The sequence below is a fragment of the Halichoerus grypus genome, chromosome 10 (genome assembly GCF_964656455.1).
Source record: "Halichoerus grypus chromosome 10, mHalGry1.hap1.1, whole genome shotgun sequence".
Lineage (NCBI taxonomy): Eukaryota > Metazoa > Chordata > Mammalia > Carnivora > Phocidae > Halichoerus > Halichoerus grypus.
This window is the reverse complement of record NC_135721.1, coordinates 138,644,194-138,668,701: the sequence shown is the minus strand read 5'-3', so window position 1 is coordinate 138,668,701 and position 24,508 is coordinate 138,644,194. Positions and strand designations below refer to the sequence as shown.

Here is a 24,508-nt window from a genome sequence, read left to right as displayed (position 1 = left end):
GTTTTGAAGACCTTTTCAGAGCTCCTTAGCAGACACAGTCTCCATTGGGGCAGTACACGCACGTCCATGACTGGCCCACTGGGAGGCTGAACAAAGTGGTTTTTAATATTGGGTAACCTTGACTTTCTCATTTTTTTTTTCTTATGTTGGCAGAATGAGATCAGAACAAGGAGTGAAAAGGTGACAGTGCCTTTGGACGTCCCTTTGAGTTAAAGTTGGTTTAACAGGGGGCGCCCGGCTGGCTCAGTTGAAAGAGCATCCTGGGGGCGCCTGGGTGGCTCAGCCCGTGGAGCGTCTGCCTTCGGCTCAGGTCATGATCTTGGTCCTGGGATTCAGTCCTGCGTTGGGCTCCTTGCTCCGCGGGGAGTTGGCCTCTCCCTCTCCCTGCAGCTCCCTCTGCGTGTGTGTGCGTGCACGCGCACTTTCTCTCTGACAAATGAATAAATAAGTCATAATCTCTGACAAATAAATAAATAGATCTTAAAAAAAAAAAGGGAACAGCATTCTCCACTTCGTCTCAGAGTCGTGAGTTCAAGCTCCATGTTGGGTGTAGAGATTACTTAAATAAATAAACTTAAGAATATTTAAAAAAAAAGAGAGAAGTTGGTTTGACACCTGCCCCCTGAACGGGACTGGACAACGTGGTGAATGGTCCACATAGTGAATGGTCCATGTAGTGAATGGTCCACGTAGTGAATGGTCCACGTAGTGAACAGCCAAGGTGCGACAGCCCGTCTGGAACCTGGCTTCTCTGCTCTGCCTTCACGGCCGCGGCTGCCACTGTGTTTTCTTGAACATGGCGGAAACCCACCTGCCACAAACCCTGGCGCGAGTGACCGGTGGGCGGGAAGGTTGTTGGTGGTACTAAGGCGCGCTCACGATGGAGAGAGCCGTGAATGTCCTCCGGTGTGCGTGTGTGCTCGGGGGCCTGAGGAGCAGGTCAGGAGGGCTCAGCACCGAGAAGCTGCCTTCCTTCCCCGTGTTGTGCAGGTCTGCGCCCGCACAGCGGCTGGGTGGTCAGCCGAACACCAGATGTGTTTCGCTCTTTTCCTCAGAGACCGGTAACCACGCCGTCCTTGGAGAAGGCACAGCAGGGCAGGGCCCCTCCTCAGCTTAGTGGCACAGTACCCAGATTTGCTTGAGATCATTCATGGTCATCTTTTTCCTTAAACTGATCTTTGCCTTGTCTTGAGCGAGAATAGCCACAAAATCATGAGTCTGATGTCTTGGTTGCTTTTTTTGGTACACCCTGAAATGAACATGTAACTGTCAGTATAGATTCGGGTTTGTCCGGAGCCGGCAGAAGGTGGCCTTGGCACCACGGTGGTGTGCGGACCACCCCTTGGCAGGGGCCCGGGATACGCCTGGGTCCACCCTTCCCCGCAGCGCTGCCTTCCGCTCTGTGCCTCTGGAGTGGCCCCTGCCCCACACCTCTCAGGCTCAGGCGGGCGCGTGCTGTGCTCCGCACGTCTCCCTCGGCGGCCTGCTGGGGAAGGACCAGAGCTCCGGCCGCAGGGCCACAGGCGGCTGAGGGGCTGCGCTCCCATTCCCGCCCGACCTGCGGATTCCGAACACCAGCAGCTTTGCCGCGTGGCTTTCCCGGGTGGAGGGCAGACCGTATCAGGGGTTCTCACCGCGGAGCCCCTCAAGAGCTTCACCGCACACTGCTGAGTTGGATGGGGTGGGTGCTGGTGGACACAGGGCGCCAGGGGAGGAACCCTTCCTGCCGCGTGTCAGACGACCACAAAGCGAGCAGTCGGTGTAAGTTGGGTCGCGGCTGGTAAGAGTTTCCTGGGGCGGTCGTAACAAAGCAAACCTGGTGTCTACACAATAGAGGTTCATTCGCTCGCAGTCCTGGAGGCCAGAGGCTTAAGTCCAGGTGTGGGCAGGGCCACACTCTCGGCAAAGGCTCCCAACGAGACTCCTTCTGCCTCGTCCGGTTCTGGCGTCTGCGCGTAATCCTGGCTGTTCCTTGGCCTTTGGATGCTTCGCTCCAGCCTCTCCGGCCCTGTTCGCACGGCCTGTTGCCCGTGTGTCTAGATCAGTCATACTGAACCAGGGTCCACCGTAATGACCTCCCCTTAACCTGCAAAGACCTATTCCAAACAAGGTCACGCTCACGGGTGCAGGGGTCAGGACGTGAGCGTGGCTTTCTGTGGGCCGTGGTCTGTCCCTGGCATGCTGGCACCCGTGTTTCCCGGTCTTGCGTGTTGTCCCTTCTGGGACCTGCAGAGGCGGCAGGTGAGTGTGTGGCAAGCCCGTACCCAACCCCACGCCTGCCGCGAGCGGGGCTCTTGCCGGCCAACACGTCCTTCTGGGGACGTGACGGAGACGGGCTTCGGAGACACAGACGGCCATGCCGTCTGGGGACAGGTGCGGCGGGGCCTGGCTGGGGGACAGTGATGGGGTCGTGCACTTCTGGGTGGCGGTGAGTAGAGGTGGAGTAAGGTACTCAGTGGGTACCCTGCAAGGGCAGGGGCGGCCGGTTGTTGCCGCTGCTCCAGAGCAGGCGGTGAGGCCCCTCTGGGCACTGGCCGGAGCTGGGCACCTAGTGGGACCTATGTTTCCGGAGTGTTTTTCATGCTTCCCCTGAGATTCACCAGAAAACGAAGGATAGCAGCGATGGAGACAGTCTTTAAATTCAGAAAACCTTCTCGTGTGCTGAAGAAACATGTGGAACTTAACACGTCAAATGATGCCGTTAAGTGGCAGGTCTGAAGCTCCTAACTGTGAAGTAGCCGTGAGACTCAGAGTGTTCTGTGGTGCCTGCAGCGTCCGTGGGCACGTGGACGTGGGTGTTGTGGTTTACTGTCTGCATTCACAGAGGTGCGGTCCCTCTACCATGGACCCTGAGGTCACCAGGAGGGTGGGAGGTCACTTAAGGAGCTCGGGTGCTGTGTGCTCCCTGGCCAGGCGGGGGGGGGGGTCACTGCTGTCACCTCCAGTCACGCTCACGGTCCCCCCACAAGTAACGGCCCCGACGGGGGATGGAGCAGAGGCCCCTGCAGACTCGTGTGAGCTGTGGTCTGCAGGATCCAACACCAGATCAGAGTCTCTCACGCATCTGCATCACTAAATCACAGATTCTCCCGAAACTGGAAAAGCTCTGTGGTTCTTCCAGAGCCTAAGGTCTAGACACGTACCTTGGATGTCTTCAGATAGGCGCTGAATTGGAGACGAGGTGCCGTCCCCCGGCTGCCGTGGTTCCTGCAGCTCGGCCCCTCCCGTCTCTTTGCTCTCCCTCCGTGTCTTGCTCTGCGGTGTTTACCGTGCACTGTGTCCCTCGAAGGGCTCTGCTGAGCGTGGCGGCCACGCACACCAGCAACACTTCCCAGCTGCCACGCCGTGGCCAGCCAGAGCCGCGCATGTCTTCACTGTGGGACCGGAGTCTGGGCACGTTCCACTGGAGGTGGTGCCTCTGAAATCTCGTTTATTCTGTTTGTACTATTGATTTGTTGAGAAATTGGAGCTGTTGGTGCCGTGTGTTGGCCTCGCTGGCTGCATCCTGTGACCTTGAGAAGCCCTCCCTGTTCCCCTGTGAGGGTCTGTAAGAGCAGGTGCGGGTGTGTGGGGCCGTGTGGGAGGCGCTCAGCCCCCGCAGCGCAGTCATGACGTGTCCATCAGAATTTTCAGTTTATGGGGCACCCGGGTGGCTTAGTCGGTTAAGCATCCGACTCTCGGTCTCGGCTCAGGTCTTGATCTCAGATTGGAGGAGCCCACGGGGCTCGATCCCACGACCCTGAGATCATGACCTGAGCCGAAATCAAGTTGGATGCTTAACCGACTGAGCCACCCAGGTGCCCCTGTGTACATGGAATTTTCAAAATAATTATTATCTATATAAGTTTTATTTTAAAATTTAAGATTTGTCATTGGTTGATAAAGCATAGGAACGTCTCGTAGATTTGTTTAATCTATGAGAAAGGCCTTACTTCTCTTTAAGTTGATTTTCATTTAGTTTTCGCTGAAACACAAATTAAGTTTACCTCTGCCTCTCTTTTTCATGTGGGAAAAGTGGGTGTGTAGTTCCACTTGGGTTTGGAACTTTCCTGTTAGTGAGAGAGTTTGTTGCAAAGGGGTCGTCTCGGCGATGGGTCAATGCCAGAGTTTGTTTGCAGTTTAATAGTTGCAGGTCTTTCCTTTTGAATATTTTTTTTTTTAATTTTTATTTATTTATTTATTTGAGAGAGAGAGAATGAGAGACAGAGAGCATGAGAGGGAGGAGGGTCAGAGGGAGAAGCAGACTCCCTGCTGAGCAGGGAGTCCGATGCGGGACTCGATCCAGGGACTCCAGGATCATGACCTGAGCTGAAGGCAGTCACTTGACCAACTGAGCCACCCAGGCGCCCCTCCTTTTGAATATTTTCATGCATGCTTCTCGTCTTGTTTGGAGTTGTGAGCTACTTTTGCCTTAGTTTTCCCCCCAGATAAGTCATTTTTACCCACAGTGAACACTGGGTCTGAGGAGTGTGCGAGCTGACTGCTCTGGAGCAGACAGTCACATGGCTGAGTGACGCGAGTTTGCTTCTAGAACTCCTGTGTCGTGAAGAGAACGCTGGCATTTCCGCAGAGCTGGGGAGGAAAGTGGGTTTGTTCACCCATCACTGTTCACACACAGTTTCCTGAGTCCTCAGAAGATGAGGAGGCCAAAGCTCCAGTGGTCTCCCTTCTCCGACCCCCGCAAGCTCAGAGTCCGGCCAGGTTAGCCTCAGCTCAGGACTCGGTGGGCCTGACAGGGCCTGGGGACGCCGGCCGGCTTGCCCCTCGTGCTCACAGGCCAGTGTGTATGGCCGTCGTCCCTCTGCCATCCTGCTCAAGGGCACTTAGCTGCCGCCCTCTTTCCTGGACTACCAGTCAGTGGACGATGTCACCGCATTTAAGGTGCCATCCCCTTTGTCCAAGAGCAGAGGGAAATACTACTAGAGAAAGTGACAGTCGGATGGCCTGAGCTCAGGGTCCCGCTGAGGAATTTCCTTTTGCTCCTTAGAAGTCAGAGTCGGGGTCCCGGGGCTTTGGCAGCCGCTCTGTGCCATGTGGTCAGGGGGTGCAGGCAGGAAAGACCAGTCTGTGTTCTCCTCGTGGGACCCTGTTCCATGCGGTTCCAAGGTTCTAGATGAGCCACGGGCTCTGCAGGGTTCTGGGACCGGAGGAGGCCGACTGTCCTCGGTCCTGTTAGGAAGATTCGTGAAAGTCAAGCACAGACTCCCCCACGGTGTTTCCAACCCACAGATAGGAGTGAAGAAGGGTAAGTATGGATTTCTCTCATATTTTTTGCTGGATTCCTCCTCCTGGACGTTAATTTCATATGTGCTATCCTGCTCCATGCAAGAGTCGGGTAGGTTCATTTTCTGTCTTTGAGTTTTATGAATAAGCAACTGGCTTTGGAGGGAAACAGGGGATGTGAGCAGACATCTCAGGGTCCGTGTTCTCGGCTGTCATTTCCTTCAATTTATTTCTTACAAACTTCTGAGCATCAACGTAAACATTTATTGTTCCTCTAAGTTGGGTCTTGTTCAGTTTTAATATGTCATATTCTTCTCGGCTGTTTTCTGACTGTCAGGCATTTGGGTAGTTTTTTACTTCGTGCTAATATAAATAGCAGTCTTAGCAGCGTCTTTGAACAAATTAGCATTTGGGATCATTTCCTTGGGGTAGAATTTCCCACAAGTAGAATTACTGGTCAGGGACGCACACGTCTCGTCTCGCCACGTGCTGTGGGCTGGGCTCCAGAAGGACAGCCGCTCCTGGTTCTGTGGTGGCCCGTGACCACCATCACTGGGGCGTACAAGTTCGTGTTAATTTTTCAGCTTCATGCATGTAGATTTTTTCTTGGAGATCTTTTCTCAGAATCTAGTACGTTTCCCTCGGTTTCCTCTAGGCCTTGCCCAGACACCTCTGAAGGTTTAATGTTAGGCCCCAGGATTAACTTCGACACTGCCTGTGGGGCTCGCCCAGCAGCCCTGCCGAGACCAGCCTCAGGTGTCCTCCCCGTGGGGACTGGGGGTAGGAGCGTGGGGCGGATTCGGTGACGAAGGTTGTACCTGGGCTGTGTGGCACAGACCCTTGCTCCTGAGGGCTCTGTCATGCAGGGGTGCCCCCCACCCCGGCAAGTGTGTCCCGGATCCCCCGACCCGTGCTGGTGAGGACGGTGAAGCCCCCGGGACCCCTCCCCGCGGGCTGCCCAGAGAGCCAGCACTTTCCATGCCCGCTTCCTTCAGCTGTGGTCACTGCCAGAGGGCAGACCTGGAGAGCCCCCCGTGTGCCCGCCCCGCAGAGCACTGAGTAGTCCCCCTCGAAACCCAGGTCTTTCCTTGTGAATCGGGAGTTTCATTTCTTAAAGTGCCTTGGGGCTGGTCCCAGCTCAGCCCTTGACGGAGAGGGGCTTTCCCTGGGAGAGGCCCTGTCTCCCTTACGTGCCAGAGACGGGGGACAGGGTGCCTTAAGCCTCCCTCCGCCCCCCAGTCCAAGCCCACACCTTGCCCAGGGAGGAAGAACCAGCCCCTCCCCCAGGGCTCCTCTCACGAGGCCCCCACCTCAGGGCCTGCTGGCCAGGTCGGCCCCAGCTCGGCCTCCCGCCTTCATCACGTGCCCCAGGCCTGTGCCCCAGCTGGTGCTGCTCTCAGTCGGGGGCTCGGCTGGCCGCTGTGGGGGATGCTGGGGACCGGTGTGACCTGTGCATTGCTGAGACCTGGCCAGTTCTGGGACTGGCCTTACTGTTCATGTCTGCGTGAGTTAGGGAAGCTGGTGGATCCATCACTGGGGGCCACGCGGTGGAGGTAGGGCTCGTCTCAGGCCCCGGCTGCCGCTGTGCCCCGGGCCCGCTTCCTGCTCCGGCCGTGACCGTTGGCTCACTCAGCAGCCGTCCGTCTGTCCGTCCTTCTCTTGTTCAGTGTGTAAGGAGTGCTTACCTGGGGAGGGCCTGGTAATTTCTGCAGAAAGGAGAGCGGTGCTTGGACACGTGTCAGGTCGGCCAGTGAAGTTCTGTTGGCTACCAGAGCCGCCTGGGCTGTTCCCGCGGCGCCAAGGGGGCTCGCGCTGTCTGTGGCCCGCCTAAAACGTTTGCGGAGACGTGGCTCTGAGCTGCTTTCCCCTCGCTCCGGGCGATCCAGGCCGGGGGTTCAGGATTCAGGGGTTCGGGACCCCAGCCCCTCTTGTTTGCAGCTATACAACTTTCCAGGAAAGAGTGACTGATTAAAGGTCTAGCATATTACCAGATGGGAACAAATGTCGCAGAACATCTCAAACTGGTCTGTCTGGTTCAGGGGTAGGTGGCAGTTCTCCTCCAACAGTTGCAGGGTGTTTCAAAATGGAAAGTTGAACAAGGCTGAAGGAAGGGTTTCACCTGCTGCAAGAGAGCTCTGCTTCTAGCTGCTTTCCTGTTTGGGGTCTATTTTTGTCTTGGTGGCAGAGAGCACAGTGCGTAGAGTCAACATTTCAAGTCACGGCACATCTCAGGCTTAGAATTCACAGAAATTTTCCTGGCTTATGAAGCTGATCAGCTTTCTTCTTCTTCTTCTTCTTCTTCTTCTTTTTTTTTGATCAGCTTTCTCTTTAAGAAAAAAAAATTAAGGGGCGCCTGAGTGGCTCAGTGATTAAGTGTCTGCCTCCGGCTCAGGTCATGATCCCAGGGTCCTGGGATCGAGTCCCGCGTCAGGCTCTCTGCTCAGCAGGGAATCTGCTTCTCTCTCTGCCCCTCCCCCTGCTTGTGTTCCCTCTCTCTCTGATAAATAATAAATAAATAAATAAATAAGTAAATAAAATCTTTTAAAAGAAAAAGAAAAAAGTTAAGTTGATGTGTGGCTTTTCCTGGGACTTTTGTAACAAAGTATCACCAACTGGGGGCTTAAAACAACAGAAAAGTGTTCTCTGGCAGCTCTGGGGCCAGGGAGGCTCCGGGGAGGGTCCATCCCCCCTCCAGCTCCTCTGGCTCTGGGCCGTGGCCCGTGGCCCCATGGCTCTTTCTCTGCCTCTGTCTTCACATGGGCTTCTCTCTGCCTGTCTCTGTCCAGATTTCCCCTTTCTATAGTGACACCAGTACCGTTGGTTTATGACCTCATCTTACCTTGGTTAAATCTGCAAAGACCCTATTTTCGAGTAAGGTCACGTTCACAGGTATTGGGGGTTGGGCTTCAACATGGCCTTTTTTGGGACACGACTCACCCACAACAGTGGGTGACTGCATCCATCCCCGGCTTTGCTGTGAGCTGACGGGGAACATCAGAGCCCACCCCAAAATGCATGTGCGGTCACGGGGGGTGTGGCTGGTTGGCAGCGGCCTGACCACCCACCTGCAAGACCACTACTCCATGAGCTTCTTCTTCTTCTACCAGCATTTAATATGGGATGTTTAAAAAACATTTCTTGAGGGGCGCCTGGGTGGCTCAGTTGGTGGAGTGTCAGGTCATGATCCCAGCGTCCCTGCATTGGGCTCCCTGCTTCTCCCTCTCCCTCTGCTGCTCCCCCACTCATGCTCTCTCTTGCACTGTCTCTCTCTCTCTCAAATAAATAAAATCTTTAAAAAAATAAAAAACATTTCTTGAATTCCACGTGTAAGCTTTCAGTCCTGCAGGTTTCATGGGAAAAAGGTACTATAGTTGTGTTGACCCAGGAATGTGCTGAGCTCCGAGACGTGGTTCCTGTGCTCAGAGGCTCCCACACTGGACAGAGCAGGCAACAGAGGCTCGTGCGCTCGCTGTCGTGGGAGCACCTGGAAGCTTCCTGGAGGGAGGAGGCAGTGTCTGGAGGCTGGAGGGGCTTCCTGCCCCTCTTCTATTCCGGGCAGAATTTGCCTTTGTAGGTCAGACTTGTTAAATTAGCACGTTCGTACTGCCCAATGCCTCATGCATAACCAGAGTGAGCTAAAAGGAACTTAACTGCCCATTGAGACCAAGCGTGGTTTAAAGAAGAAACATCCAGAGTGAGACTCGGATCTAGCGGGACATGTCTGGGAGAATGCGCATAAACACCTGACCTCTTCCCCTTTCTTTCCCCAACCCACAAAACAAATTCCCCCAGACCAGCTTCCCAGCAGCGGAAGGAGAGAAACTGGAAGTCAGAGCAGCCACAGTAACTCAGCCCTCAGGTGGACACACGGGACTGGCCCCTATCTGAGGCCTCTCTCCAGACTCCTGACCCTGCCCGGGCCTTTTCTCTCCTACCTGCCGGGGCATTCTTCTATATGCCAGGACCTGAATCAGGACCTCTCCCCTTGAAGCGCTGGTCTCTGGGTCCCCATCTTGGTGGCTGTGCCCCAGCCACCCTGAGGCCTGGCAGAATCCTCGACCGGCCCGGCATTTGGCTCTCAGCTCGTTCTGGGCCTCTCGCTGGCCCTGCCAGGGCTCTCATGGGGACTCGCTAAGGGCAGTGCCCTCACCGCCTCTGTTTCAAAGTCTTGCATGCACTTGGAACCATCCTGAAACACAGAGGCTCGTTGTCTCTCAAGGTTCTATGGCCGACTGGGTTCTTCTTGTCCATGTGACGTCAGATGGGCCTGCAGTCCCCCGGGAGCTGGGCTGGAACGGCCAGGCAGGTGGCTCAGTGACTTGGTGGGGTCAGGGCTCGTCTGGGATGCTGGGGTGGCCCTTCGCTCCACACCATCTTAGGTCAGCTCCTGCAGCTGAGTAGCTGGGCACAGACCTGTCCACCTACAGAGGTGGACGCTGCCGGTTCCTTGAAGCTCAGTCCCAGGCCAAGGTCAGTGAGGGAGGGGCCGCCCCAGGCCCTGAACTCTGGGGTGGTGGCTCATGGGGGAGCCTCTTCAGAGGCCAGCGCTGCCCTCTGAATGTGTACTGCTCCGTATGGCCCCCCCATGAATGGTTTGTACGCCCCTCTGGGGAGCTGCCCCTGCCCAGCCCCTCCCCATGCCCCCACAGCACATCTATGCTGACCTAGAATCCCTGCTGTGGTTCTGGCCTTCTGGGAGGGGGGTGCCCTGTGTGGGAGGTGGGGTGGTGTCCTCAGCCTTGGGTGGGCTCCGGGCCTTGGCATGCAAACACATTGGGTGATGCGGCCTGGAATTCTGCTCCCCTGCTTAGAAATTTGCTCGGAGGGTCATCAGTGTGTGTGTGGGGGCTTCTAGCCCTGTGGTGTTTGGACAGGGGGGCACCTGGGCACCGGGCCCTGTGGCCAGGGTGGGGGTGCATCTGAGAGAGGAAGTGACGCTGAGGCAGGTAGGGAGGTAGGGGCGCTCCAGGCTCCTGGGAGGACAAGGAACTGAAAGAGGCACAGAGGAGGGGCCGGAAGTGGGGGCTGTGCCCATGGGGCCTCCAGACCTGAGGCTGAGCAGCAGGAGAGCGGCCAGGTTTGCATTTTTAGCTCAAGCTGGTGGCAGTGTGGAGAATGTGAAGGCCTCCAGCACCGCTCGCTGTCCGCTTGCCCTCAGCAGAGAAAATTCGGGGAATAGCACGCCCCGTCTCGCCAGCCATGGATGATAATCCGACGTATAGAGAGTCCGATCTGTAAAGCGATTTCTCATCATGGGTATCCTACCCTTGAGTTTTTCAGAACACAGTAAACCATCGAAACAGCCCAGAGTGTGGAAATAACGTCCGTATGGGGAGCTCGGAGCCGAATGTCAGGGCAGCTGAGCTCTGCCCGCGGATGCACAGGGCTGGGCAGAGGGCACCCTCCCCCGGGGGTGAGCAGCGCTTCTCCTACCTGCCCGATTACCGTCGGCCTTGGTGGCGGTCCTTGGCAGATGTGCGTGGCTGCCTAACGAAGAGAAGAACCGCGGACTGAAAGTCTCCACACGGAGATCTCTTCTCTCCCAGCTCTGGGGGCCCGCGTCCTCCTTGGAGGCGTCTGTCCCTTGTCTCTGTTGGGTGCGGACCCCACCAGTCCCGTTGGACTAGGGCCCACCTAGGGACCTCATCTGAAGCAAGTACACCTGCAATGACCCTGTCCCCGAGGGAGGCCATGTGCTGGGCAAGTGGGGGCTAGGAATTCAAAAAATGAATTTTGGGGGCAAAAGCCACCCCACAACAAATGGTGATAAATGAGCACAGGTTTGTAGTTGGGCAAGGATATTTTCACAAAGACAAGCGTCTAATTGCCTTTGTTGAGGCATCATTTACATAGAGCCAACTGCTGTCATTGAAAGAGTGTCTCTCCGGGGTCTGCACACGCGGCCCTGCCCCGGATTAGTTTGCACTTTCCGGAACTCCGTGGAAGACGGCTCGCTCTCTCGTGCTGCCTGTGTGTGGTGCGTCTCACTCCGCACGGTCACCCTGAGAGAGGGACATTAGGCACTGGGCTGGGGGCATGTGGACGCCTTCCTGCCGAGCGTGTCCCTGGTTGGGACACACCCCACTTCCCCGTTTACCTGCAGACGCACATGCGGGGTGTTTCCGGGTGTTGACGGTTACGCGGCTGAGAGTAGAGTGCGTGCGAGCCCTCATGTGGGGCCGTGCTCCCACGTCTCATACCCCGAGTTGGGGTCGTTGGGTCATCTGGTGTTTGTTCAGCTTTTGAGGACGTGGCAAGGGTCGTCCAGAGCGGCCGCACCAAGTGCGAGGGTTCCAGTTGCTCCGCAGCCTCGCCGACGTGGACGTGGACGTGGACGTGGACATGGCTGGTCACCCTGCCGCCGCGGCCGTCCTGAGGGTGCACGGGCCGCGTGTGCTGGTTGTCGTCGGCGTTTCCCCGAGGCCTGAGGAAGGTGATCACCTTCCTGTGCTTGGCGGTTCAGAAATCTTTTGTGTGATGTGTCTGTTCAAATTATGGTCCATTTAAAAAATCTCACCAAAATAACTACAAAGAGCGGTTTTTGGGGTAGTGAAGTTGGCTCAGGCGTCTGTGGGCCACCGCCTCTCCTCCATGGAGTCTCCGGGGGACACGTAGGCTCAGAATGGTTTGGTTCTAGTGCTCGAGGTATCTTGCTTCAACTTTAAAACAGTATTTGTGTGTTAGATGACATTTTAAGGAGAAGCTTAAATAAGTTTAAGTTGAGCTTAACAGACATGCACAAGTTACAGGTTAGAGATAAGAAGGTGAGGTGACATCCGGCGTAACCTAGGTTTGTGTGTGTGTGTGTTTGAGAAGAGTGCTCATGCCGTAAGAGTTGTCTCAAATTAGATGTGGGCTTTTCTTTTTCTTTTTTTTTTTTTTTAAGATTTTATTTATTTATTTGAGAGAGAATGAGAGAGAGAGAGCACGAGAGGGAAGAGGGTCAGAGGGAGAAGCAGACCCCCCGCCGAGCAGGGAGCCCGATGCGGGACTCGATCCCGGGACTCCAGGATCATGACCTGAGCCGAAGGCAGTTGCCCAACCAACTGAGCCACCCAGGCGCCCCAGATGTGGGCTTTTCTTGAGTGGGACTCAGTGACCGGCCCTGGGGGTGGATCCTGCTGCCTAGTGGGGCTGACCGGATGCTTGTGTGCTGGTAACAGGGACACAAGGTCTAAGTTACACCCACTGTTTTGCATTTTTATGGGAACCAGTGGTCTTCCTGGTGGAGCTTCTTACAGATGAGAGGAAGAAGGGACCCCAGGCTGGTCCCTGAACTTGGAACGCACAATGCAGTGAGTGACGTGCATTCACAGCCTTCAGATTCCGTGGTTCTTAAGCATTTTGAGACGTGGTGATGCGTTTGAACTCTCCCCGTGAAGCACTAGCAGTCGCGTGACAGGTGGAATGAGTAATAAATTCACGTCTTCAACAGGACAACCTCTGCTGCTAATTTGTAAACAGGGCTTTCTGGTTGACCCCCTTTCCTTCAGATACTGGTAGGAGAAGGTTTTGGAACGTACTCTGTAACTCCCCAGACCAGAGATTGGTGCCCTGTACTGAGCAGGGTAGGGACTGGTTGGGGAGCTGCCCAGCCCTCAGCATCCTGGACGTCTGAATCATAGAGCCGGCGGAGAGGAGACTGGCAGGAGCCAGTTCTGGCGCTCAGGTCGGAGCCGCCTGAGCCTCGTCTGTGCCCCTGGGTCGCCATGCCGGGCAGAGTTCACTGGAGCTGGTACGGGACAGCAGAGTGGGCTTGGTGCCACATGCACGCTTGGTTCCGAAGCTGGCTCCTCCGTGGGCCAGGAACTTGGTGTCTTTGAGCTTTGGTTCTCTTGGCTTGCAGTTTGGGGATGCTCTCCATCTTCCCTGGAGGCTGTGGGATTGGAAACGGCACCCGAGTATCACACATGTTGCCTGCCAGAGGACCCCCCTTCGGTAGGAGTCTTGGTGACTTGCGTTGCCCACCGTGTCCCCGGTTTTCCATGGTAAGGGCTCCCGAGTCCATATCAACCCCCCAGCACTGGTCAAGTGACGTGACCTCTGAAGTCTGGTCTGGAACGTGGATCCAAGTTGGTTTGGTACCAAAGTGGTTCTGTTTTATAAGTGATGCTGTCTAATACAGTATCTCTCGATCAGCAAGCTGTAAGTGGGGAACCTAGAGGAGAAATAAGAACGCAAGTTTGGAAAAAACAGCAGGGAGAGGATGTAACTTTGCAGGAGTTTCTGTAGCACCTTTGTGCAGCCTCACGTGCCAGGGTGGTGACAGATCACCCCGCTTGCCCTGTGGGCAACAGGCAACAGCCCTTAGACCCTGACCTTACGATGCTTGGCATCTGTGTTTCTTCATGGACCACAGGCTCCTCTTTGAGAGGGCCCATTACTTACGGAGGGTGCCACACACGGGCCCTTGAATTCGTGAGTGTACCCTGTGCTCCATGTAGCAGCACAGAAAACTCAGAGATGACAGGTTACCTGTCCACAGGTGTGTGTCTGCAGCCAGGTATGTCTCCGTGACTTGGGCTGTGCCACCAGGGCAGGTGCTCTGCTCGCCTTGCCCTCAGAGAGGAACCATGGTGAGCATGCTTCCATCTCAAGGCTGTACCTCACCTGCCAGGCCGCTACACAACACAACACCTGTGGTCAGGTGGGTGGGACTCCCAGGAGCCCCTTACTGGTGCTGAGAGATTATCAACTTTGTAACGGAAATTCAGCTATTCTCCTAAAGCTTCTTTGGGCTTGGATAGATTCCATGTACCCTTGATATTTTCATAACAGACTCCTATTTTAGACTCCATTTCTTTTTAATGTACAAATAACTTTATCTATTGATGGATGCACTTTCTGGACAGGCTGCTTCCATAGTTTGACTATTGTAAATAATGCTGCTATAAACATAGGGGTGCATGTATCCTTTCAAATTACTGTTTTTGTATTCTTTGGATAAATACGCAGTAGTGGAATTACTGGATCATACAGTATTTCTATTTTTAATCTTTTTTTTTTTTGAAGATTTTATTTATTTATTTGGCAAAGAGAGAGACAGCGAGAGAGGGAACACAAGCAGGGGGAGTGGGAGAGGGAGAAGTGGGCTTCCCGCGGAGCAGAGAGCCAGATGCGGGGCTCGATCCCAGGACCCCGGGATCATGACCTGAGCCGAAGGCAGACGCCTAACAACTGAGCCACCCAGGCGCCCCTCTATTTTTAATCTTTTGAGGACCCTCCATACTGTTTTCCAGAATAGCTGCACCAGTTTGCATTCCCAACAACAGTGCACGAGAGTTCCTCTTTCTCTGCATCCTTGCCAACACCTGTTGTTTCCTGTGTTGCTGACTTTAGCCATTCTGACAGGTGTGAGGTGGGATCTCATCGTGGTTTTTATTTGCATTTCCCTGAGGATGAGTGATGTGGAGCATCTTCTCATGTATCTGTTGGCCATTTGGATGTCTTCTTTGGAGAAAAGTCTGTTCATGTCTTCTGCCCATTTTTAAATTGGATTATTTGGTTTTTGGGTGTTGAGTTGTATAAGTTCTTTATGTAATTTAGATACTAATCTTTTATAGGATACGTCATTTGCAAATATCTTCTCCCATTCAGTAGGTTGTCTTTTAGTTTGTTGGTTGTTTACTTTGCTGTGCAAAAGCTTTTTATCTTGATGTAGCCCAATAGTTTAGTTTCCTTTTGTTTCCCTTGCCTCAAGGGACTTATCTAGAAAAATGTTGCTATGACTGATGTCAGAGACATTACTGCCTGTGCTCTCTTCTAGGATTTTTATGCTTTTAGGTCTCACATTTAGGTCCCTAATCCATTTTGAGTTTATTTATATGTATGGTGTAAGAAAGTGGTCCAGTTTCATTCTTCTGCATGTGGCTGTCCAGCTTTCCCAACACCATTGGTTGAAGAGACTGTCTTTCTCCCATTGCATATTCTTGTTCCTTTGTTGAAGATTAATTGACCATATAATTGTGGGTTTATTTCTGGGTGCTCTATTCTGTTCCATTGATCTATGTGTCTATTTTTGTGCCAGTACCATATTGTTTTGATGACTACAGCTCTGTAATATAACTTGAAGTCTGGAATTGTGATGCCTCAAGCTTTGCTTTTCTTTTTCAAGACTGCTTTGGCTATTTGAGGCGTTTGTGGTTCCAGATTTTTAAGTTTGTTTCTTCTAGATCCGTGAAAAATGCTGTTGGTGTTTTGATAGGGTTGCATTAAATCTGTGGATTGCTTTGGGTAGAATAGACATTTTAATAATATTTGTTCCTCCAAGCCATGAGCATGGAATGTCTTTCCATTTCTTTGTGTCCTCTTAAATTTTTTTTTCATTTTATTTATTTATTTGAGAGAGAGAGATACCCAGAGCATGAGCAAGGGGAGGAGGCAGAGGGAGAGGGAGAAGCAGGCTCCCCGCTGAGCAGGGAGCCCAATGTGGGGACTCGATCCCAGGACCCCAAGATCGTGACCTGAGCCGAATGCAGACTGAGCTACCCAGGCACCCCCTCTTCAGTTTCCTTCATCAGTGTTTTATAGTTTTCAGAGTATAAGTCTTTCACCTCCTTGGTTTACTTTATTCCTAGGTATTTTATTATTTTTGGTGGCAATTGTAAGGAGGATTGTTTTCTTAATTTCTTTTTTTTTTTTTTTAAGATTTTATTTATTTATTTGAGAGAGAGAATGAGAGACAGAGAGCACGAGAGGGAAGAGGGTCAGAGGGAGAAGCAGACCCCCTGCTGAGCAGGGAGCCCGATGTGGGACTCGATCCCGGGACTCCAGGATCATGACCTGAGCCGAAGGCAGTCGCTTAACCAACTGAGCCACCCAGGCGCCCGTTTTCTTAATTTCTTTTTCTGCTGTTTCATTATTGGTGTATAGAAATGCAACAGATTTCTCATATTGATTTTGTAGCCTACGAACTTACTGAATTCATTTATGAGTTCTGGTAGTTTTTTGGTGGAGTCTTTAGGGTTTTCTATATATAGTATCATGTCATCTGGAAATAATGAAAATTTTACTTCTTCATTATCAATTTGGATACCTTTTATTCCTTTTTCTTGTCTGATTGCTGTGGCTAGGACTTCTAGTACTATGTTGAATAACAGTGATGAGAGTGGACATCCTTGTCTTGTTCCTGACCTTAGGGGAAAAGCTCTCAATTTTCCCCCCATTGAGTATGACGTTGACGTTTGCTGTGGGTTTTTCATAGAAGGCCTTTATTATGTTGACATATGTTCCCTCTAAACCTACTTGTCTTTTTTTTTTTTTTAAAGATTTTATTTATTTGACAGAGAGAGAGACAGCCAGAGAGAGAACACAAGCAGGGAGAGCAGGAGAGGGAGAAGCAGGCTTCCCGCTGAGCAGGGAGCCCGATGTGGGGCTCCATCCCAGGACCACAGGACCATGACCTGAGCTAAAGGCAGATGCCCAACCATCTGAGCCACCCAGGCGCCCTAAACCTACTTGTTGAGAGTTTTTATCATGAGTAGACGTTATACTTTGTCCAATGCTTCTTCTGTATCTCTTGAAATAATCAATGGTTCTTATCCTTTCTCTTATTGATGTGATGTATCACGGTGATTGATTTGTGAATATTGAAGCACGCTGCAACCCAGAAATAAATCCCACTTGATCGTGGTGAGTGGTTTTTTTAAATGTACTGTTGGATTTGGTTTGCTGGTATTTGTGGGGGGGTAGTTTCATCTCTGTTCATCAGGGTTATTGGGCCCGTAGTTCTTCTTTTGTAGTGTCTTTACCTGGTTTTGGTATTGGGGTAATGCTGGCCTCATAGAATGAGTTTGGAAGTTTTCCTTCCTCTTTTACTTCACAGGGCATTTTTAAGATGATTTCAGGTGGTGTTTGGAAACTTATTGTAATGACCAGAGGAAGGTGTGTATGTCGTGACAGCTTTGAGCCAATAAAGAAGTGTGTGAGGTCGGGGCGCCTGGGTGGCTTAGTTGTTAAGCGTCTGCCTTCAGCTCAGGTCATGATCCCAGGGTCCTGGGATCGAGCCCCGTGTTGGGCTCCCTGCTCAGTGGGAAGCCTGCTTCTCCCTCTCCCACTCCTCCTGCTTGTGTCCCTGCTCTCGCTGTGTCTCTCTGTCAAATGAGTGAATAAAATCTTTAAGAAAAAAAAAAAAGTGTGTGAGGTGGACCCAGCCGAGTCCTGGGGAGCCGCCCTTTATGGGAAAGAGGCAGATGCCCCCACATTTGAACAGCATAGTTCTCTCCCATTAAACACATGTTGGCGTTTTTGGTGAGGGCTCCTGCCTGACTAACCAGCTGGAAAACAGTGCACTTAAGCGGGAAGATCAGCCTCTAACAACCTTGTCTTTCTCAGGGAGTGTCATGGGGCAACTATGTCCTCCATGCCCAGTGCCTTGGCCTGTGATCTAATTTGGATGTGATTAGTTACGATGAGGTTGTCCTGGAGTAGGGTGTCCAATATGACCTGTGTCCTTATAAGAAGGGGACACTGGGACCCAGGCTCGCAGGGAGAAGGTGTGGGAACATGGAGACCGGGTGGTGATGCTTCTGCATCCAAGGATGGCCAGGGACTGCCAGCCGCCCCCAGAAGACAGGACAGGCCTGGACACGGCCTTCTGCGGAGCCGTGGAGGGAGCCCGTCTGGCCTCTGGCCTCCGGGCTGTGCGGGAATCCAGTTCTCTGTTTGGGCTGCCTGGTCGGGGGCACTGTTCTGGAAGCCCCCGGAAGCTGCCAGTGGCAGCAGAGAGAACACGGCAGACAGATTGGGAAACGGTGTCGGGAGAGCGCCTCGCGGGAGGGCACCACCCCAGAGCGCTTCCCAAGGTGGAACCTCCGGTGCCTCTGGGAGCTCCGGCCCTGGAGGCCTCCTCCCTTGAGCTGGTTTGAGCTGGGGTTTTGGAAGGTTGTAGGGCCGAGGCTGTAATGTCTGCTTCCAGGCCTTTCTGCCCTGTGGGTTTTGTTTGTGTAGGAAGCCCTTGTTTTGTTTTGTTTTTATTTTATTTTATTTTTTAAGATTTTATTTATTTATCTGAGAATGAGAGAGAGAACACGAGAGGAGAGAGGGTCAGAAGCAGAAGCAGACTCCCTGCTGAGCAGGGAGCCCGATGCGGGACTCGATCCAGGGACTCCAGGATCATGACCTGAGCCGAAGGCAGTCGCTTAACCAACTGAGCCACCCAGGCGCCCTGTTTTTATTTTTAAAAAAGATTTATTTTATAGAGAGCCAGCAGGGAGGCGGGGGCGGGGCGCGAGGGAGCAAAGCCGACTCCCTGCTGTGCACAGAGCCCGACGCGGGGCGCGGTCCCCGGACCCTGAGATCATGACCTGAGCTGAAACCAAGAGTCGGACGCTTCACCGACTGAGCCACCCAGGCGCCCCCGTTTTATTTGTAAAGATGTGTCCTCAAGGGTGTGGGATGAGGCTCCCTTGGGTTATTTCGCCTAGATTGTACATTTGGGTAAGAAAGCCACTTCAGCAACTAATGGGCGTTTGCCTTCTGTGCCGAGAGGCGGCCGCCGTGTGTAGGGTTCTGTTCGGAAGCCGGTCACGGCGGCGGTCAGCCTTGAACCCAGGAACTCACTGCAGACGCTGCTCGGGTCCGCCCGCCTGGTGGCTGCCGGCGGCCGGAGGCACAGGCTCTGGCCCCGCGCGGCGGCCGGGCTCTCGAGGAGGGTGCGCTCCGCTGAACCCCCACGGGCGTGTCTGTGTCGTCGCCTGGCTAACTCGCGTGTTCTTGCCCCCACAGAGTCTGTAGAACAGCAACAGCAAGGCTTCCCGATGAACAACCGGAAGGAAGACATGGAAATCGCGTCCCACTACCGTCACCTGCTCCGCGAGCTCAACGAGCAGAGGCAGCACGGCGTCCTGTGCGACGTCTGTGTCGTGGTCGAGGGCAAGGTCTTCAAGGCGCACAAGAACGTCCTGCTCGGCAGCAGCCGCTACTTTAAGACGCTCTACTGCCAGGTGCAGAAGGCGTCCGACCAGGCCACGGTCACACACCTGGACATCGTCACGGCCCAGGGCTTCAAGGCCATCATTGACTTCATGTACTCTGCCCACCTGGCCCTCACGAGCAGGAATGTCATCGAGGTGATGTCCGCGGCCAGCTTCCTGCAGATGACGGACATCGTGCAGGCCTGTCACGACTTCATCAAGGCAGCGCTGGACATCAGCATCAAGCCAGATGCCTCGGACGAGCTTTCGGAGTTTGAGATTAGTGCCCCACCCGGCAGCAGCACGGACGCGCTGATCTCGGCTGTGATGGCCGGACGGAGCATCTCCCCGTGGTTGGCTCGGCGCACGAGTCCTGCCAATTCTTCCGGAGACTCGGCCATCACCAGCTGCCACGAGGGAGGAAGCAGCTACGGGAAGGAGGACCAGGAGCCCAAGGCCGATGGTCCCGATGACATTTCCTCGCAGTCGCTGTGGTCTGGGGATGTGGGCTACGGGTCTCTGCGGGTCAAGGAAGAGCAGATCTCGCCGTCTCATTACGGTGGGAGTGAGCTGCCTTCCGCCAGGGATGGTGTGATACAGAACTCTTTCTCAGAGCAGGCTGGAGGCGATGGCTGGCAGCCCACAGGTCGAAGGAAGAATCGGAAGAACAAAGAGACAGTCCGGCATATCACACAGCAGGTGGAGGACGATAGCCGGGCCGGCTCCCCGGTGGCCTCCTTCCTTCCGACGTCTGGGTGGCCGTTCAGCAGCCGAGACTCAAGTAAGCCTTTTGTTTTTTACGGGCAGGGGCTGAGACCCTGTTGGGCCACCGCGGCCCCAAAGCGCTGCACGTCGGTGGCCCTGTGGCCGTTAGTTATGTAGGTAAAGCAGCGCATTCCAGGCCCATGCTGGTGCCTTCCCGTGGGCCGTCTCTGGTCGCGGTATATTGGTACAAGTCCAGGGAGTAGGACGTTGGGGACCCCATCAGTACAGTGCCCGTGTCAGCGGCACACGGGCTGCCTGGGGTAGGGCTTCTTTAAAGGTGAGGGGTCAGTAGCTGGAAAAGTGGGGTCAATTTGAAGGGTCTGCTTTCCTTTTTATAGGGGAGCCATTCGTAAACACCAGTGAGGGTATCTTCATTTTAAATGATTGAAATGTTAAAATGTTAAAAGGTGGAAATGTGCATCAGATGAGGTGACATGAAGGTGGGACGTCTCAGACACTCACCATCCCGCGGCCTCAGTCCTGGGTTTTCTCTCCAGGAGACGTGGGTTTTGGTCATTGTTGTGACATTGAGCAAACTGTCACATGCCTGTGTTTTGTCCCTGGCCAAGAGCTTATCTTGACCTGGGGGGACCTGAAGGCCTCTGGCGGTAAAGCGCCCCTCGCAATGAGGGATGTCCCCTCGTTTTCAACCAGGACAGCTCCGGTGGCTCAAGCTAGCAGACGTGTCATTTTCTTGCATTTGCTGGGTGTTGCTGCACGGCGAGGGCCCCCCCCCCGCCGACCACGCGTCTGGCCCCGCGTTAGGGTCAGCGCCGCTCCGTGCTTAGCTTTGCTGAATCTGGTCCTCACAGTCTGGATGACAGTTCTGTGTCTGTCTCCCAGACGAGTGGATAACAAAGTAGACATTTACCGAAACACCGGGCGCCCTTCCTGGTGCTGAGCCCGTAATGCTTACAGCTGGGCTAGCCCTTCTCCGAGGCAGACGGGGGACCCGGCTCCCTCCAGCCCCAGGTGCGGTGGGGTGGGGAGGGATGAGGAAAGGCATTTGGTGGAACAGAGTTGGTCCAGAGCAGGATGGAGGCATCTTACAAGTTCTTGTCCTGGGGAGGGCCCTCCAGGAAGGTCAGCAATCATCCGGAACATGGGAATGGACTGAGGTGAACGCAGCAAACTGGGATAATAGTCCTGAAAAATGTCGTGGATGCTAAGCATCCTGTGCTCAGGTTGGGGGGCGCCTGCCCACTCCCCCGGCCCAGAGGCTTCCTGGGCCGGGCGAGTGGGGCCCCTGGATGAGCCCGGGCTCCTCTCTGCTGTCAATACACTAGCTTTTATTATCGTGGTAAGATGCATATGCCGTAACCTTTGCTCTTTTAACCCTTTCTAAGTATATAATTTATTGGCATTAAATACATTCACATTGTTACGCAACCATCATTACTGTTTATCTTCAAAAGGTTTCCATCACCCCAAACTGAAACTCTATCCATTAAGCAGCGCCTCCCTGAGATGCACTGTAGCCTGTATTATTCCTTGTCATTCTCTGTCCCCGTGTGTTCCCAGCCCCGAGCACATGGCCAGACCCCTGTGTGTTCAGTACAAGTTGGCTGAACCATGATTTTTCAACCTTGGGCTGGATGACTCTGCCATGGGGACTGTCCTGGGCGCTCTAGGACGGAGGCGGCATCCCTGACCTCCATCCACTAGATGCCAATAGCAACCCATCCCCAAGTTTGCTGACAACCAAGTGTGTCCAGGCATTGTAAATGTCTCTGATGGGCAGCACCCCACAGCTTTTGGAGTTTAACCGAGCTGAGAAGAAGGTGAAGTTTCCAAGCTGATAGAAGAGCCGCCTGCCTGTCTCCCTGTTAGCTGTTGGTAGGGGGAGGTATACTCCGTGTGCTCCAAACTTTGTAATCTGTCACCAGCTCTGACTAAACTCTGAGAAGCAGCAGTCCCTGGCGAATGACTTAAGGACAGATGCTCTGTGTGGAACCTTCTGGGGTGGTCAGTGCCGCAGTCCTGTCCTGGGACACCTGCTTGAGTGCCGTGAGCCGCCCAGCGGGCTGCGATGCTGGAGGTCTTACGGTTCGAGGGCCCATCTGCACAGTGAAGAATGTTTGCTCCTCAGGCCTGTGGGTTTGAGGTTTTAAATGCAGTTGTCAAGCAGAAGGTGTTTTTAGAATCCAACAAGTGATTTCGGCTGTGTACTTTTGTTAATGTCTTAAATCCCTTGGGTTACCAAGGCAACTGTGAACCGCTTCTGTTAGATTATTCTAGGTTGCAAAGACAAGGACATGAGGTTGTAGGCTCGCCTAGGATGGTTTTTGCCGGCTTTGGTGGTCATTATTCCTCCACTCTGGCCCCGGGGCTGGGTGTGGAAGTGTGAATTGCGATCCCAGTGGAGGTCAGTTTGTTTTCATTAAATATCTATTACCTCTTCGAGAAGAGTATTTTTAAATTCTCGTCCTATTTGTAGGAGAAAGGGCCCTATTCCGAGGGAATGTGTCAGGTGGTTATTGCAGATCATTTGGGGGCTCAGTACACATGCTCGGATATCCAAGGCTGCATGCCCTGTCCCTTCTGTGTGTCCCCACCTTGACTTGTGGTGATTTGGAGCCTGTTAGCATTTAAGAGTGATTTTTCCGAGCAAAAGGCCAAGAGCTTCCACGGAAACGTCCGTTGAAATTTCCTTCTGAGTTAGAGCAGTTCGCTTGTGTGACAGCTCGAGGGCGCAGGTAGGCTGCAGTGAAGTCGTGGCCAGACCCCCGTTCCTTCTCCTCGTCCTCCTTGGGGCCCTGGCTTCCCCCTTTGTGTGCGACCCCGAGATGGCCCCAGGCCCCCGATGAGGTCTGCAGCTGCTAGTTCAGAAGCCGGTATGGGAAGAGCCCAGGTGTTTGTCCTAATGCCCCATACATGTTCCTACAAGGTTTTGTGAAGAAGAGAGTTCTTTCTGTAGCTAGAATAAAATGTGTGGGTTTTGTAAAGTAAATATTTATACCTATATTTTTGTAAAGTTGGGTCTTTAGTTGTCAAGTTGGACGTACTGGGATTTTTAAGAACGTGTTGGAACCACAGGACGGCTTCAGGTGAAGGTGGTCTCTGTAGGCTCCCAGCCGGCTCCTCACTCCGGTGTGGCCTCTTGCCTGTGCGGGGAAGGGGGAGGGGCAGGTGCGCCATCTTGCAGGCTAGGGGAGTCCACGCTGCCCCCGCTGAGGTCAGAGGGTCCTTGCTGGGGCTGAGGAGGGAGGAGACGTCCCCGGCTGAACTGTCTTAGTCTGCCCTCAGGCACCGTCCTAAACCACAGGAGGGCACGGATGGATTCGTTTGAGAAGCGGTGAAGCTTGTGAGTTTGAGTTAAGCTACACGTCGGTCCATGATCTGAGTGGAGACGTAAGGGACAAGCAGAGTGCCCAGCACCCAGGGCGTGATCCTCTGGGCACTCTGCTGGAAGCCAGCTTTCCACTGCCAACACTTGCGCGGACTTGATCGCTTCTCTCTCTCTCTCTTTGAAGATTTTATTTATTTATTTGACAGAGAGAAAGAGACAGCGAGAGAGGGAACACAAGCAGGGGGAGCGGGAGAGGGAGAAGCAGGCTTCCCGCGGAGCAGGGAGCCCGACGCAGGGCTCGATCCCAGGACCCTGGGACCATGACCTGAGCCAAAGGCAGACGCTTAACGACTGAGCCACCCAGGCGCCCCGTTGATCGCTTCTCTTAAAGAAAGTCGTCTTGCCTAGTCTGGTATTTGTGTTTGGAGGTAAAAGAGCCTGAATGAAAAGTGACACCACGGTTTTGTGGGGCTGAGACTGGACCTGCCTCCCGCACCCACACTGTTGGACCCTGTTCCTGACACTTGAGCTCCACCCCTTGTCAGCCCCTCTGCTCTTCTCCTTTCCTCAAAAGTTTGAGCTCAGTTGTAGACCCCAGATGTTTTTCCTTCAGGTCTGAGCAGAATTCTATGGAATCCGTTCTGGTTGACCTTGTTGCTGTCAGTCAGATGGCAGCTAAGGACCCGACAGAGACAGCAATCCTGTTTGTTGGAATATTGGCTGAGCGCGCGGAACGCAGGGGCCGTAATGGGCGCCCCTGCCGCCGGGATGAGAGGTAGCGAGGTGTCCTTTGTCTCATCCGGAAGGGTGGGAAACGCTGGTGACTCGGAACAGCAGAGCAGTAACAGAAGCCAGATGCCTGCGTGGGAAGGGGCCCCGCGGGTGGAGGCGTGCTGGGGGGGCATGCCCTGTGACTCGTGGCTCATCCACGCCCGATGCCGTACTTCTGAATCATCGTCCTGGTTGCGGATCCTGGGACCTCGGCTTTGCTGAGCTCCTGCAGCTTCTTTTCCTACCCCAATGAAAGCGCTTCTTTTGCGTCCGGACTTTCTAGAACATGGAGTTCATGAAGGGTGAGTCTTTGAAGGGCTCTCACGACATTCAGCTCAGCCCCCTGTTCTTCCAGGTGCAGAGACTGAGGCTGGGTGCTGCTGAGTGGCTTGTCCCCAGGGGTGCCCAGCAGGGCTGGGAGGACGCCCCACCCGGAGGGAGCTCTGCAGAAGAGCTGGAGTGTGTTCTGGGCTGGTGCTTGACAAGGCAGGCCACGTCGTGAGGCTGTGTCAGGCTGGAGCAGGAGGTGGAAGTGCTTCTGGAAGCC

General features: G+C 53.9%; 1 protein-coding gene across 7 annotated transcripts in view; it reads left to right on the top strand.

The window, feature by feature from the left end:
* The window catches only part of ZBTB46 (zinc finger and BTB domain containing 46), a 65,568-nt gene that overhangs the window by 6,650 nt on the left and 34,410 nt on the right, over positions 1-24,508 (top strand). For all 7 annotated transcript variants that reach the window (XR_013442126.1, XR_013442127.1, XR_013442128.1 and 4 more), the window contains exon 2: positions 18,949-19,917. Coding sequence is in view for 2 of the 7 variants with exons in the window: in XM_078057388.1 (XP_077913514.1) it covers positions 18,981-19,917 (937 nt within the window). In the remaining 5 variants the exon portion in view is untranslated. The remainder of the gene's footprint in view (positions 1-18,948; positions 19,918-24,508) is intronic.